The following is a 16,944-nucleotide window of genomic DNA, read 5'->3' as shown; positions in this document are numbered from 1 at the left end:
AAAAATGCTGATTTCAATAACAAATGCAGGTGCCTTTAATTCTATTACCAAGTACACAATCATTTCTATAGGGGACAGCAATGTCTCTGGAGACCCCCTTAAGTTTTAACGAGGTCTACATGGGTGCAAGGACACCAAATCCAGGTCACTCCTCTCCCTAAATACATGTATGCACATAACATAGCTGTATATCATTTCCCAGTTCTAGATCACTATTATAACTCTACTACGACACTATTATACCATTGGAGTTTTCTCAGTCTCTCCAACCTGAAAAAGTTCATCAAGATAAAAATTAACAATAAACTTGTAAACTATAAGTAAAGAAGAAAATTGTGTCGCCCATTGTGTTTGACACTAATGTATTTTTGCGTTAGTGTCACCTACACTATGTATGAGCATGATATAGAATTATAGTGACTGCAAAAACAAATTTTCCTTGTCCATCTTTGAGCCTCTCTTTACACATATTGGCACAGCAAGGTGGTGTTGATTGTGGGATTTATATCTTATTAGTGTTAAAGATGCATTTTTGAAGGTGCCCTCATTTTCTCTGGGTCAGCAGACTGTTTCACCTTTGTCAGAGCTCATGAGTAAAGGATAGGGATTAGTGCTCATCATCTAATGTGCAGCTTTTAATAACCTTCGTATGCTCTTTTCTTTGCCATAAAATATGCAATCATCACCATGAACAGCTACAATAGAAGGGTTCTAATCCATTTAATCAAAACTCTCCCAAATTGGTGTAGTAGTATTAATTTAATCACGAGAGTGTATGCTAACGATTTTAGCATTTTCGTGTTACAAAGCAAAGCAAGCCCTATAAAATGTTTTGGCGAAAATGTGATCATTATTTTCATGTATGAGATCTGAGCGCTACCTTCTGAGCTTTGCCAAAATGCGTAAGCCTTCATCTTTAAAGCAGTACGGAAGCGTTCCTTATTGGTCAAACCAAGGTTTTTTGGCTCCTTTGAGGGACTGTCTTCTACACCATCAATGTTTAACGGGGAAAAGGTTTTTGCTTTAGGACTAGTCCCGCGTGGATTTGATAGTCGTACTCGATCCAAAAGACTCCACCTTTGACTGAAAAGAAATTAAAAAAAAATCTATGTTAAATGGGAGGACTCGGAATATAAAATAGGTTATGTTTTAATAAGTTCATGTAACACAGTCTTGGAGCAGAAAAGCACATTAGTTTTAAAGAAGGATCCCAGATGTAGGAAACTTCCCCTTGGAGATAAGACATTATCATCGGAATAAGCACAGCTGCTGCAGAAACTCTTGTGTCTATATGTAGAACTTTCGAATCCTCCTTCATTATAAGAGTAAAGTGGCAAACGGCAGTGACTATTGTTTACAGGTAATAGTGGATAGGGCAAAGAAAACCACTGGCGGAAAAATAATAGCTTTTTAAGACTTTTCGTTTCGCCCTATACATCATGCGCTGGCTCACTATTTATTTTGTACTTATAACGCCACAACACCTATTCTGTTATCCCCATATCAGGATGACAGTAACAGATTAAAATCATTTGAAAAAGCTTTATTACTTGAATAAAGCCTTTTTAAATGTGTAAAAGTTTTTTTAAAAGCTTTTTAATTTTTCTTAATAAATGTAATCCATTTTTAAACTTGTATGCGCACATCTGCAAAGATTATCTAACCATAACTGCCCTAGCCGGCAAGTATCACTCAGTTGCACAAAGCTCTATTTTTTTTCTATCACCATAATAATTGTCAATCTATTGATAAATAGGCCATTGAGTCCTCTCTCTTCACAGCTGTCAGACCTCCTAATCCAACCAGGGAAAGAACAGAAGTGTTATAGTTCATTACATCTAGCTATGGCAGCCAGTAGCCAAGATTTCCTAACTTCGCTCAAATGTGCACTAAAACCATAACAACCAATACGATAATTGCTTTCATTGTCTCACCTTCACTAGAGAGATAGAAGCTAACCGCCGATTGGATGCTATTGGTTTGCTATGGCAGATATGTACTTTTCAGCAGTGTTGGCATATAGCCTTCAGAGACAGTTGTCGGGTTGTTATTAAGCGTAATATCAGACATATGGTACAATACCCAAGTGTGGGGAAGGTTAGAGCGAAAATAAGCAGCACATAAACAAGAACAAATTTTGTTTGAGCAAAAAATCAGCATAGTGGTCACACAAAGAAACCACAGGGGCATAGGACATCACAGGGGCAAACAAGATACGTAGACATAAGACAGAGGATCCTGTCCGCAACTTACATATTTAAACATGCTCACTTAAACGTGTATTGTAGTTATTTTAAAAACACTTTATAGTTTTCTTCAAATCATCTGCCACTAACCCACACCGTTATTACCCAGCTTAAAGCTGGGTACACACTACAGAAGTTTTGACCAACTTTTTATGCCGAGCGATTTTACATTCGACCGATGGTCCGATCGCTCGGTCCATGGACTGCATACACACTAGCCTTGTTTAGGACAATAAAGGGAAGAGCGGACGTCCCGTTAGCGACTTTTTACAGCCATGTTGTCGTGAGCAATGACTGTAATTTCGTACCCACTGTTGTGGATCGGTCGGAAGATTCTACACACTACACAGCGGAAACGAGATTGGAACGAAAATATTAAACGGTACGACCAACCAAATGAGGCGATAATTGTCCATTTGGGCAGACTTTCGACCATCGTGTAACTGTACACACTGACCCGACTTTTGAACGAGCGGTCGTATGTCGGCTGTTTGAGCCAATTATTGGACGAAAACAGTGTAGTGTGTACCCAGCTTAAACGGAATGAAGACTGTACTTTATTTATGCGTAATTGATTAGGAAGTCAGAAAAGCTGCAGTTTTCTAATTATACATTTCATAGTCTGAGATATCTTTATGTAAGTAATAGGAATGTTTACCTTGTATAAATTGCTGTGCGCAGCGTGTTATTAGCACATAAAGAAGGACCCGGCTGGAAATCATTAGCAGATAAAACAAAATAACACGTTGATTGCAGAGCAAAATATTTACTTCGAGGAATAGCTTTGAAATGTTTCAATACAAGGTGCTAAGGTCACTTTGATAAGTTTATTCTTAAAACATCTTTCAGACATTCATCCCAGTACATATACTGATCAGATAAACACAGTTGTCTAAATCACAAATCAATTAGGTCAACTGGGTCTGGGTTCTGAATGTAACTGTATAGAGCTAAAACCTTAATCCAAAGAGTCAAGGACATAACAGATAGTCACTGGGCCCACTAACAATTATTTTTTCGGGGGTGGCAATGTGTTTTCAAGAATCAGTAGGACATTGCTCTACTCTTCCCCAAATGTGACCTCAGGGTTCATACAATGGCTCCCATGTAGGGTCAGAAGAGCAGACCAGGGGCCGACATAGGAAGTTGAAAAGGCATCGCTGAGTCCACGTAACCTACCAGCCCCATAGCCTTCATATCTCCACTGCAGCTATAGTTCCACCCCTGTATAGAGCCCAATAAAATGATTTCACTAGGGTCTCCTGATTATTGCTGGAAAGTTATTAATCTTTGGGGTAGTAGTAATCCATACACTTGGTGTGGCCTCCAAAGCTTTTCCATGGCAATCAGTTTCTTTGAAACTTTCATAAACTATGATGAATGTAATTATTTTTGGAAAACTATTCAGCCCTAAAACATGTAGTTACAACAGAGAAGCAGAAATAAAGTTCTCTTCATGGAAATACTCAAGAAGGATCAAGGGCCAATCAGAAAGTCCTTTCAACAAGGTGGTCAGACTTCAAAATCCTGGGGATCCAGCTCGGGATTACCTAGGCTCCCAAAGAGGAGGATTTAGAAGAGGCTTTCCATTCTATATGCTTTCACCCAAACCCCAGACAACTCCTGAGGTTTTACTGGAAAGAACCCATGCTCATGGTCTTCCAACTATAGTGTCTAAAGTTGGGACAGGTTGAGGATCTTGGGTGGCAGTGGCACACTGCCCGTTTTATTTTTATTTTTTACACGGTATGGGAACCACTGGTTAAACTGATTTTCTGTAGTTAAAATAGTGCCGTCCTCTGTATCCAGGATCGGCACTAAGGTCTATGGAGGTAAAGAGCGTTGGACCGGTTATTATTGCAGGAATAGTTCCGCAGTAGATTAGTGATGTCCCTGTGATCGTTGGAAACTGCTTCTTTGTAAACTGGATGGTATTGTCCCATTTTCCAGTGGGTGCTATACATTTGCAGAATTTTTGAAGAACCGGGGAAGATTCGTAAATTAATTTGCGGGACGGAGAATCTCTGAAAATCACTAATTTCAGAACAGGCCAAATCAAGTCGCCCATCTCTACCCACAACCATAACAACCAACAAAAGACGGACAGAAATTAAGCATTTACTTCTGTTGGTGGCTTTAAACAGTCTGCTCTAAAGTTCTTTTTTTGTGGCTGAGTTTAAGGGAAAAGGTAATGGAGGTTAGGTTGGAAGATGGCAATATCTACATATTTTAGGTGGAACTCTATATCGTTTAGTCGTGTTTGGGAGTTAAGGACAATAGGTGATATACTACACAGAATGCATGTAGGTCCCTGGATATTGTATTCACATACTTACATATTCACTTACAGTCGATTTCACCCCAGTTTACAGAATATAGGCAAAGTATTTCCTTGTTCAACGTTCACATCAACCAGTATCTGGCCAAATGAACCTATTGTCCCCCAACTGGTGGAATCTTGTTCATTTAGAGCCAGAAGATTGTGATGATCTGAAGCTTCCATATTAAACACACAACAGTGAAGAAAAAACTCTGTTACTGGGAAGTGCTTCAGCTGTGAGAATGCTGCATCCACCGTTCCCACAGCTGAAGCATTTCCAGTGTGACAGTAAAACTGCATTTTCCATTCAAAGCCGAGAATGTTTATTCAGGCACATTTACAGAACTTTCTGCCTGCTCCTGACTGTCTAGATAAAACTTGTGTATTATATGATAAGTAAATATCTGACATTACATGTTCCTGATGAACAATTTAGCAATACAGCCTAATACTTTCCAATGTCACTGTGCTATTTCTCAACACTTGATCAAAATGTAAAAAAAAAAAGTAATTTTACCATTATAATGATGTGAACAGTCACATAATACTGATAGTAATAATAATAATTATGTGGGATGTACATATTGTACTGGCTTTATTACACAGAATGCCAGCCAAGTGAATAACATTTCCATGCCATCTACGTATATTATCACCCAACTGGGTAATACACAAGTTACACAACTTAATATAAACCGATCAGCTACAACATTAAAGCCACTGACAAGTGAAGTGAATAACATGGATTATCTCGTTAAAATGGCACTTGTCAATTTGTGGGATATATTAGGAAGAGAGTTCACAGTCAGTTCTTGAAGTTGATGTGCTGGAAGCAGGAAAAATGGACACGCGCAAGGATCTGTGGCTGATCGGTGTATAATATATACGTATAGGTATACAACAGGGAACAACACATTCACTTTACACCCAATGTTCTGCTCCCAAAATTCCCACTTAATGTACTTTTTCAGTTAGCTGGACTGAATTAATTAACTGATGTTAAATAATCAAATTAATTAATTAAAGTTGGGAGTGGAGCATTTTGTATTGAGTAAAAGAAGGTTCATGTTGGAGGATCTGCAGGCTTAATACCTAATTATTCAGTTTAGTTTTTAAAATAATCTCTGGGAGATCTCGGGGTGGGGGGGGGGTCAAAAAGTCGGCAATTATGACATAACTGTGTACTTCACTAGTACATAGTTTGTTGATTATTATTTCTAAAATAAAAGTTAAAGTAGGCAGGGCCATCTTTTCCATTGGGCACGATGGGCAGCTGCCCGGGGGCCCCACGGGCAAGGGGGCTCCATAGGCACGGCTCTTAATGAGAATAAATAATCCTGCAAAAGAAAAAAACCTGCAAAAAACACCTTCAAGGGTCACTGAGCAAGTACATCTATCTATCTCTATATATCTATATCTATATCTGTATACATCTATATATCTATATCTATAATTAGGGGCCCCAATGCACTGCTTTGCCCGGGGGCCCATAATGTTGTTAAGATGGCCATGAAAGTAGGAAAGGGTTAGCACATTTTGCATCCAATAACAATTGTCAATTTCCCATCACTAGTACAGACACTAATCCAGGGAAGGAGGCAAAACATGCAACTGCTGCACCTGAGATATGCCAGCATTTCATAAAAACACATGCATCAATCCCATCCCATTGTTTAGCAATCCCATGCAACAATACTACATTCGTCTGTATACATAGCTGTCTATGATTAAAAATCAATATTCAACAAACTTTATAGGGTGGATTTAACAAACCTTCTAAAAAGGAAAAGTGGAGGTGTTGCCCATAGCAACCAATCAGATGCTAGTTATAAGATTCTAGAATGTAATAGATAAATGAGAGAATCTGATTGGTTGCTATGGGCAACACCTCCACTTTTCCTTTCCAGAAGGTCTGATAAGTATATCACTATCCTACATTTAGAACTCTGATGTGTACTATTTGATTTTGGCACTGAATAGCTCTATATTACAATAGATATTTATACAACTCCTGAATGATATTGTTATGATGAAATGATTAGTGAGATTTAGGCACCTGTTTTTACTGTACAGTATTTTGCAAATAACTAGTAGTACATAAATGGCTTCACTTGTGTGACAGAATATGGTACAGTATACTTAATTTCAGTTATATATTTATACAGCGACTAAGACACATATTTAGTTACTTTAGAATTTTTATAATTGTATTTTATTAACATTACGGAATCAACATAGATTTATTCCGATTTTTTTTTTTACGACAGATTGACACAAAATACTCCGTAATATCAAATATAAAAAATAATTCAAACTTTTTCTTTATTCCAAACAGCAAATAGGGTGAATATTTACTCCATCAATAATTGTTTTTTTTTCTAATATCTTTGATAAACCTAAATAAACCCATGTGTCTTCTGAGGTCACATACTGAATTGATTGGAGTCAACCTGTGTACAGTTAATGTGTTTCAATTGATTTAAAAATAAATACACATGTCCGGGAGAGGTTCCACAGTGGGTAAGCGCATTTCCAAATGAGAGCTTCATCGTGAAGATCAAAGAACTTACAAAGCAAATCCAAGACAGGTTATTGAAAAACTATTATTGGTGCACATCCACCTGAGCCAGCAGAGTGTGAGCGACAGCCTTTCTGACTTGCAGTGTAGAAATGCAATGATGTGCGGATTGGTGGATTCACCCACAGGGGCATATGAGTGACGTTACAGGAGCTTGATTAAAATATACATTTTTGTTACTTACATCAGATCCTATTAGTACACAGCCTTTAGATATTCTTTTATTGTTTACTGTTTAACAAACGTACACTACGCATTTTACTGTCATAGTTAATTTCATATATATATTTTAATTTGGGATTTAGTGATCTTTAAGCTGCCCATATACAGACAGATGTATCCAATGTGAACGCAAACCAGATTAGTGGCAAGAACCAACGGTGCCAATGCAGTATGAAGGAGTGAACACACATCAGGATGTGGTCAAGTGTATATAGGATTGACCACCTTGTTCACTCCGTGGGGTAAATGTATCAAGCTTTATAGGTTTTGAAAAGTGGAGATGTTGCCTATAGCAGCCAATCAGATTCTAGCTATCATTTTGTATAATGTACTAAATAAATGATAGCTAGAATCTAATTGGTTTGCTATAGGCAACATCTCCACTTTTCAAACTTGCCAGAAATTCTCAGATTAAGACATTTACCCCGTGTGTGACCAGCTTTAGTAATCCCTTCATTACGTTACCTTGAGTAAACTTTCTACAATGTGGTTTAACAATATGTGTTGAAAAATAAAACGTTTAATAAGCATTATTCCTTTATGGGAAGGTCACATGGGCATATTATAACACACTGTGAATTTCTGACCAGTAACCCATGGTGATATAAATATAAAGTGAGGATACACTAGGTCAGCAATTACACTATCAAAATTCTACATTCAATGCAACAACCTACACCCCATCCACTTTGATGTTACACTGACTACACTGGTTTTGGATTGCCTGGTAAGGAAATTGTGATATTCTTAAATGCCCATGTGGCCATGCCCTAAAAGCACCAACACGTTATGGTCATAACACTTACATTTTTAAAAAAATAACACGTGGAGGACACTCAATACAGCTCAATCGGAAATAATACTGGATTGCATGAAATTGTGATCTGATAAGTTGGAAAAAAATGTCTCTATATGCGATCAAATTGAAGCATGTGTGTCGTAATCACACACTATAAGATCCTATAAATCAGTGGTGGGGAACAGGAGGCTCAGAGAGTCTCCCCTTGTGGCCCTCAGCTCACTTCCACGTCATGTGACCTTCTCTATACACTGCAGAGGAGGTCATACCGCACAACCAATCAGAGGAGAGGAGGAGCAGTGAGCTTCGTCCAGGTGAGTTATGGGTAATGTGCAACCCTTCAGAAATATGGATGGCCCTTAAGTATGTCAGGTTGCCCATCACTGCATTAAATGATCTGAACATCCACTTGTACAATCAAAATCTTGTAAATTGTAAAAGAAAATGTGTAAGTGGTAATCATATGAATTGTTAATACAAACTCATTAATTTCCAATTGCACACTGTACAGTGTGTGAAGTCATTGTCAGGCATAGATACAATCACAATGCAAATAATGCAAACAAAGCATGATTTTCAATGCCAAAAATATGCGCATTATTCAAATCTCCGTGACTGCGAAAAAATGTATAACTATATTCACACTGAGCTGATACCACTAACCATAGATGCATTGAGGATTATTTATTAACAAAGTACAACTTTGTAATTGTGATGTTACCCATAGCAGCTGATCAGATATTGGCTTTCATTGACCAGCTGGATTGATCAAAACTAAACTTCCAGGAATTACTGAACATTTATACTTTGTTAGTAAGTAACCCTTATTATTATTCATTTTTATTGATAGGGGGCGCCACTAGGTGTCCGTAGCGTCAAACAGGGACAAACGATTACAATACGAGGTAAGACAGCACGGTACAGTAAACGATAAGCACAGTAACTCAGTAGCTAGAGAGGGGGGGAGGGGGAGAGGGAAGATCAGCTTACGCCGGAGCCCAAGAGGGAGGGCGCGGATGACAGGGAGACCCCCAGAGGGGAGAGGAGGGAGCGAGAGGGTACGGGGGGGGTAGAGGGTCCTCAAGGAGGCGGGCTAGGTAGCTGGAGAGCAGAGTTAGAAGTGGTGGAAACAGGAGGAGAGATGGCCCTGCTCAGAGGAGCGTACAATCTAAGGGGAGGGGTAGACAGACCGAGAGACACAGGGGTGAGAGGGAGAGAAGGGGGAACGGAGGCAGATTCAGGGAATGGGGAAGAAGGGGGAGAGGCAAAAGATAAGGTAGGAAGTTAAGTGGGAGACTGGAAGGCTTTTAGAAAACGGTGGGTTTTTAAAGCTTGTTTGAAACTGGACAGATTGGGGGATGTTCTGATGGAGGGAGGGAGCTTGTTCCAGTGGAGGGGGGCAGCGCGGGCGAAGTCTTGGATACGCGCATGGGAGGAGGTGATCAGGGTGGAAGAGAGGCGACGGTCATTGGCAGATCGGAGAGGGCGGCATGGAGCCTGAATAGAGATGAGGTTGGAGATATAGGGAGCAGTGGAGTTGGCGAGGGCCTTGTATGTGAGTGTGAGGAGCTTGAACAGGATTCTGTAGGGGAAGGGGAGCCAGTGAAGGGCTTGGTAGAGTGGGGGAGACAAAAGAGGAGCGGCGAGAAAGGAAGATAAGCCTAGCGGCTGCGTTAAGTACAGAACGAAGGGCAGCGAGAAGAGAGTGGGTGAGGCCAGTAAGGAGATGGTTACAGTAGTCCAAGCGGGAGATGATCAGAGAGTGAATAAGACATTTGGTGGCATCTTGGGAGAGGAAGGGCCGCATGCGAGCGATGTTGCGCAGCTGGAAGCGGCAGGATTTAGCAAGAGAGAGAATGTGAGGGGCAAAGGAGAGAGAGGAGTCTAGGATGACACCGAGGCAGCAAAGTTGGGGGACATGAGAGATAGAGAAGGTGTCGACAGTGATAGAGAGGTCAGAAGGGATGAGGTATGAGGTATGAGTTGTCAACCAACAGATTAGTATAGACTAACAGCAAAAAGAATTAAAGAGCTACCAAGTATAAAAAATAGTTTATTTTCAGTTAAAGTCTTCCCCAAATGATTCAATCCCTAGTTAGAAGCCCAGTGTTTCCCTATGCTACCGGAAGTCTAAGTTATACATTTGTGGCTTCTATATACCTTCAGGTGAGTTTCACTCTTTCTTGCTTTTCTAAAACAACTAAGTGCGATGTTCATTGTAGGTTTCAAATGTCCGAAGATTGTAATTTGCAGCAACCAATCACAGGCAAAATTAAAAAATGTTAACAGTAAATCCTTTAAAGTTTGAGATGAAATTAGATGTGCTGTTTACAATCTATATCTGGTCACACACAGGACAATTGTGCCACATGGCCCTGAAACAGAATTATTGTTCAATTTGTCACACAGCTGGGTGGCCAAACCCATTCATTCGTCCCCTTGGGGTTTCAGGGGGACGATCATCAGGGATAGAGGTCATATTCAGTCCCTAATACACTGATATTGAGCACCGTAATTGATCCAAGTCAATATTTATTGAATATGAGTATAAAGTGGAAAAAAAAAATCACACTGTCACCAAGTTTTGTAAGAATGACATGATAGGGGTTGTAGTGCTCCATGGTCCACCTAGACCGGTCCATTCATGACGTGCTTACATGCATCTGCTCAACCGCAATGCATTCCTGCAAATGATTTAAAATCGTTGCCAAGTATGACCATCATATATTAAAGTAAGCTACACGTAGTAAATCATTGGTCATACCGTAGCAATATTTTAAATACATTGAGAATGTTGCAATGGAACATCTCTAGATGAAGTTTAACATCATACCTGTTAACACTTAAATGTATTTAATGTATGCATGCTCTAACTTGCCTTAATATTTAATTTGTAAAATAAATGACACAACTACTACATACAACAAAGCACAGGCACAAGTAGGCATGCAACAAATGATATGCAGTGGGTACTCATATACCTAAGTTTTCTTTTGATGCTGGATCCAAAGAATGTATCACTAACAATGACATTACTGTGAAGTGAAGGAGACATGATTAGGATGGTCATCGGTGAACATACATGCAATGTTTCTATGAAATGGATAAACAAGGAAAGAATTGTTATGGAGTCTCTCATCATTGTCCCATTTTAAAAGGATAATCAGCAATGTAGTTTTGGGTGGAGTTTGATGAGATACAATAAAAACCAAATTCTTATGTAACCTCCACATTCCATTCTCGGGATCCACCAGGGTCCCCACTGTGGGTCTAATGATGCCACTCCACAAGAGTGCCCTCCGCTCTCCTCTTCCCACTTAAATTGTTTTGCGCAAGCCGGAATTTGGCGTGGAAGGTTAGTGTTTGTTTTTGTATTTTATCTCATCACGCGTTTTACTTTTGGATGCGGTTACCCTTTAAAAAGGAACTTGAATAAAATAAGTGAATGATGTATGTTTAGACAGTGTTAATTAACTTTGCCAATTCAGTTTATTTAAAAATGTAAAGGCATTTAAAATATATAATAGTTTTACTTCACATCCTGTACCCAGTGGATGAGGTTTTTGCTTTTCTCTAGGACTTTTAAATCTTTACTCTCTATTAGGAAAATGACAAACTAATAATATTTGCAGATGTTTGAATTTGGTCATTATTTAGCATCACAAAGCAAAAACAAAAATATATAACTTGGGCGCTAGAATTCAGACAGTTGATGGTGGCTAGTGTTAATCTGACACCAGCAACAACCTAAACGAATTCTACATCTATCTGTTTTGAACATTGGAGTTAATGTCAAAGTCAATTTAAAGAAGAACTAAATCCACACTTTGTACTCTATGTTGCCTTTCTTTGGAAGACAGAATAGCTCTCTTGAGTTAGATAATCATGTATAAGTTGAGCCTTGCACACTGCCATATTTATATGAATGTCCTCCCAACAAGTTATTTTATTCTTGCAGTCAGGTAAACCTATTTAGCCATTTTATATACTTACATCTCACGTTGAAAAAAAATATAGACATGTTATGGCCTTTTCTTTTATCTCCATATATATAGCACCGCCTACTTAGATAGACAGCGTCACGGCGCACACAATCAAAGACAGAAACTGACCCCAGCAGATAATCCCTTTTTTTTTGTCACTTTGGTTTTATGAATAAGATCTTTCTGCCACGGAATGTTTAGAACTAAACACAAATAGTAAAAGACATTCTAACATTTTTGTACCTCGAACCAGTTCTTATTCACGTGAAAATTATTTTGAGCTTTTTTCATTTGAAGACGTTTCATACAGTTTATCATATCAGAAGATTAAATATCCACTGAGGTCTAGGAGAGGTGAAAATATTACATCTGCAGGTAATGTGGTAGACCCTGTAAATATGAAAGACTTCAAGCTGAGTTCAACCCAAAATTCCCATTTAGTTAAATTACTCCTCTTTAGATAAGGATTCTCTTTAGTCTGTGCTGATGTTGTTGTTGCAACCCATGAAGAGGTTTAATCAATGCATAAAATTTATGCACAGAGAGCAACTCACTAATAAGGAGGATCCTAGATGATCACTAATCAATATCAAACATTTATGACTTTGAAGGTGTGTTTGACTGGAGTCAGAGCACCTATTGTAGTCACTCTGCAGAGCTGGTTACACACAGACAAGCAGGATATGAAGTGAGCAGACATCAATCAAAGCACCCTGTTCATTGCTAAGAGCTGTACAAACCCTACACAAACCTTCATCATTACTAAAGTTCTATCAGCTATTGGGATGTTCTAAAAGTTTTAGATGTAAAATACAGTTTTATAGGCTCCCAGTGCCCGGATTAACATCTGGCATAAAACAAATGACCATATTACATTTTACAGCCACGGTTACTGCAGACAGCCCTGGCGTAGCCGACAGGTTAATCAATACCGACTCATAATATCAAAGTTATGAATAGCAGAGATTTTGCCGGTCATTACAATCTCAATCTTCAAATCAATGAGGTTAATAACTCTCACGACTCTGATTAATTCATGGTCACCGCGTATCTCCATGTGAAAAGGTTTTTTCCTCTTGCTTCATAACTCTCAACAGCTCTTTCCGTTTGATGTCACATTTGGGACACAATTCTAAGGTTCTATCTTTATTCCAATAAGGTCAATGTTGCATTAGGCACCGGTAAAAAAAATGAGTTGTTGATTCATTGTTCGTTTCTCTTTATTAGAATATTTTCTTATCATTTAATGATTCTTTTCCTTTTCAAATATATTGATTGTCAGGACTAAATAAATTGGGGACTGATATTAATAATAATATGACGGTTATTGTTTCGCTGTAAGCTCCTGAAATATGCACATCTGGGAATATGATGCCTAGACTAGACCATAGCATTACCTACCGTGGCTTAGACGAGTCAGATATATGATTACACTGATTGGTCTGTCATCTGTGTTTCCCATGGAGGGGCAGAATTAGGTGTAACTTACCGGAATTCTGAACACACTCACTTTGATCAAAGTGGAGATGTTGCCTATAGCAACCAATCAGATTCTAGCTGTCATTTTGTAGAATGTGCTATATAAATGACAGCTAGAATCTGATTAGTTGCTATAGGCAACATCTCCACTTTTAAACCCGCCGGAAACTCGCAGCTCGATACATTTACCCCATTGAGTTCCGCAAACAATCAATCTTTTAGTCCCACTTTTGTGTAATAATTCCGCGTTATGCGATTCCGCACCGTATCTGTAAATTCACATTCCGCTGCACATTCTGTTCATAAACAGCTATCTTTTTTTATCATTCTCGGCTGACTTATTCCGACCAGTTTGTTTGTCAGCTGGTTAAGAAGGATTTAAAACACTAGTACACCAAAGATTACAAACACAGTTCCTTTATAATAAACAAAGGGTAACTTTCTGCAATTGTTCTGCAAACCGGGCTCTGACAAACCTTGTTACAACACACTACGCTGTGTAAGGGGTTTCACTTTCAGAATTTGGGAAACAAGATAGCTGGAGGCAGATTTAGAGATTGGGGTAGGTACTTCGTTAGGACTGGGTCTAGAGTAGGGTTACGCTACTTATACTAGTGATAGGTCAATATTTAGGTTTAGGATTAATGTTTCACATCAATGTTTATCAAATACTGTGTATTACTGAGCTGATTTATATACATGAGATAACTGGAGTTTTTATACTTTACTAAACATGCCCACTACGCTCTCTCTCACGCTCTGGAGGAAGTTGCTCTGTTAGGACGGTGGGGCTTTTCTAACTCGACAGACATCGTTTGAGTGATAACTTTTCAAACTTGCACTGTGTGGATTCATTGATTAAGACACGGGGGCGGGGCCAGAGACCTCACAGAAACCCATACGGCTGCATTCACAGCTTTTTTTACCTGTATGTGGTTCCATCATGACACGCCCCTAAATAGGTGGGAGGAGCTTCAGTTGTCTGTAGTGGAGTTAATACTTTACTTTTAACAGAGCTGCATTTGAATGCCAGGGTAACATTAAATAATGTATTTCACCTCTATAGTTTTACATTTGAAAGGTTCAGTTGTGGGCTTTAGTGGTCCTTGAAGGTTTCGGACTTGGGCTTAGTTTAGTTGTACGGTTACATTTTCAGTTATGATTATGGATAACATTTAGATAAGAACCCAGGGCAGGTCCAATAGTCATGAGACTGCAGTTATTAGGATAGGAGACCCCCACCAACCCCCTCACACACCCACCTTTGGATTGAGGGGTCTCTTTCTTATCTTATAAATGCACTGATTTGGGGGATTTCTTACAGCCTTTCCCATTCACAGCTCTGTAACTAGAAAGTTCAAGGCTATCCCCCTGTCCCGGAGAGCCCTGAACAAACGCCTCTTTGGCCCATTGATTAAACCAGACTTGTTGGAGCACATCGTGTTTATTTTTACAACTAACTGTTACTGTATATTAACAAGTAGCAATAAAATGAAATCAAGCAGTAACAAAGCTTATTAGTACAATGCAGTTATCACACAGAGGTCCGAAGGTGAATCCACTATAAAGATATTGTTAAACTATTAAGCATATCATACTTTTTTGCAAACAATAACACATGCAGGAAATAAACGGAATTATATGTATTGTCTCAACATATTGTCATTGAAAAAAACTAGGTAACGCTTGATCATTTCTATGGCTTTTTTGATGTGTTCAGTGTTTTATTAACTTATTTGCCAGCAGAGCAGTTAAGGATTGGTGGATTACTGTACATTTAGATAACAAAAGACTGACGTCACACTGCCCCATGCCTTGGTATATATAGTATAAAGCTGAAGAAGGCACAGTATCTCAAAACCCAAGCCTCTATATTATTATATAGACCAGGGTTTCCCTAATCCACTCCTCAGTGAGCCCGAACATTACAGGTTTTCCATATGTCCTTGCGGAAGCACAGGTGTTTTCATTACTGACCGATACATTGTAACAGATCCACAGGTGGTATAATTATTTCACTGGTCAACTGGAAAACCTGCACTGTTAGGGCTCTCTGAGGACTGGATTTTGTAAAAAAAACTGGTATAGACCCTTATACAACCAAAACTTTAGTTCTAAAGGAAATATCATCTTCCCAGAGACTGAGTTTTTAAGTTCTGTTCAGTTATTAAAATAAGCATTGCAGTTTTACATTTTAGTACATTTTAATCCCCAGGGGAAACATATTTAATGGAAAATAGATAATGACAGCACAGTAGCTGATGAAGGAAAAAAAAACACGATGCTGAAAAGTATAATAAAATATAACAATTTATTATATTGCACACAATAATAACAAACAATATATGATAAAATATATAAAAAAAACAAGTAAGAACTTGTAAAATTCATTAAGATCATACACTAATATTAATATGAATATTTATATTCATGTATGATATTAATAAATATATATTTATATGAATATATATTTATATTTTATTATACTTTTCAGCATCGTGTCTTTTCCTTGATCAGCACAACCCTAGACAGCTGAGTTTCAGATCAAGGAATTGTTCAACATCATAATATATTTTATATACTAGCAGATCTGTTAAAACAATAGGTCTTGTATTAACTGTCAATTAATATCTTAGCCAACAGATACGGTGCACCAATTAGATCTGTTGCTGTAAAACATATTTAATGCCTGATAATACTGAACTAAAATGTGAAGAATTTGCCATTAATATACACAATAATAGTATTGTAGAAATACGACTGTGCTTTGATCTCGCAGTTGCGCTTCCACTCAGCAATACGTAGTTTGCCAATCATTGACTATAGGCATTAAATTAAATTGCCGTGAAATGCAGCCTCCAAACTGACTTAATTAGACAGCAATGACTTTTCTAGGCGCGTTTGTTTAAACTTCTGAATAAATGTCAGGCCATATCTCCTTAATTACATTTCAATCACCAATCAATTCGATAACTATTAGATCTATCACGGCTGCCGAGACCTGGCCTATAAGAAAATAACCCCGTTCTCGAGAACGTGGAGCTGTCACGTTAAGTAGGGATCAAATTCATTATTGAGATGTAACTGTAGACGGAATTATGTATTCTTTTTTTTCACCAGGCCAAAAAAAAAGCTCTGTCTTAATATCATCGCTGCCAAACCTTTAAGAAAGGATCATGTATTTTGTTGCTAAGCAGTGAATCCACAGTGACACCTGGTGGCCGTTTGCTACATAGCAGCCTCATTATTAAATAAATGCTGTAACAACAATCCACTGATAAAACAATAAATAAATAAATACAATCTAAATTAAAAAC

The 16,944-nt window shown here is 38.4% G+C and overlaps 1 protein-coding gene across 1 annotated transcript in view; it reads right to left on the bottom strand.

Annotated features, from left to right (window-relative positions):
* Nucleotides 1-16,944, bottom strand: part of KCNQ3 (potassium voltage-gated channel subfamily Q member 3) — a 150,028-nt gene that overhangs the window by 15,650 nt on the left and 117,434 nt on the right. The window contains exon 10 of the mRNA XM_075211700.1: nt 881-1,083. Coding sequence (XP_075067801.1) covers nt 881-1,083 — 203 coding nt within the window. The remainder of the gene's footprint in view (nt 1-880; nt 1,084-16,944) is intronic.

The sequence above is a fragment of the Mixophyes fleayi genome, chromosome 5 (assembly GCF_038048845.1).
Source record: "Mixophyes fleayi isolate aMixFle1 chromosome 5, aMixFle1.hap1, whole genome shotgun sequence".
Classification (NCBI taxonomy): Eukaryota; Metazoa; Chordata; class Amphibia; order Anura; family Limnodynastidae; genus Mixophyes; species Mixophyes fleayi.
This window is presented reverse-complemented; position numbering and strand designations above follow the sequence as displayed.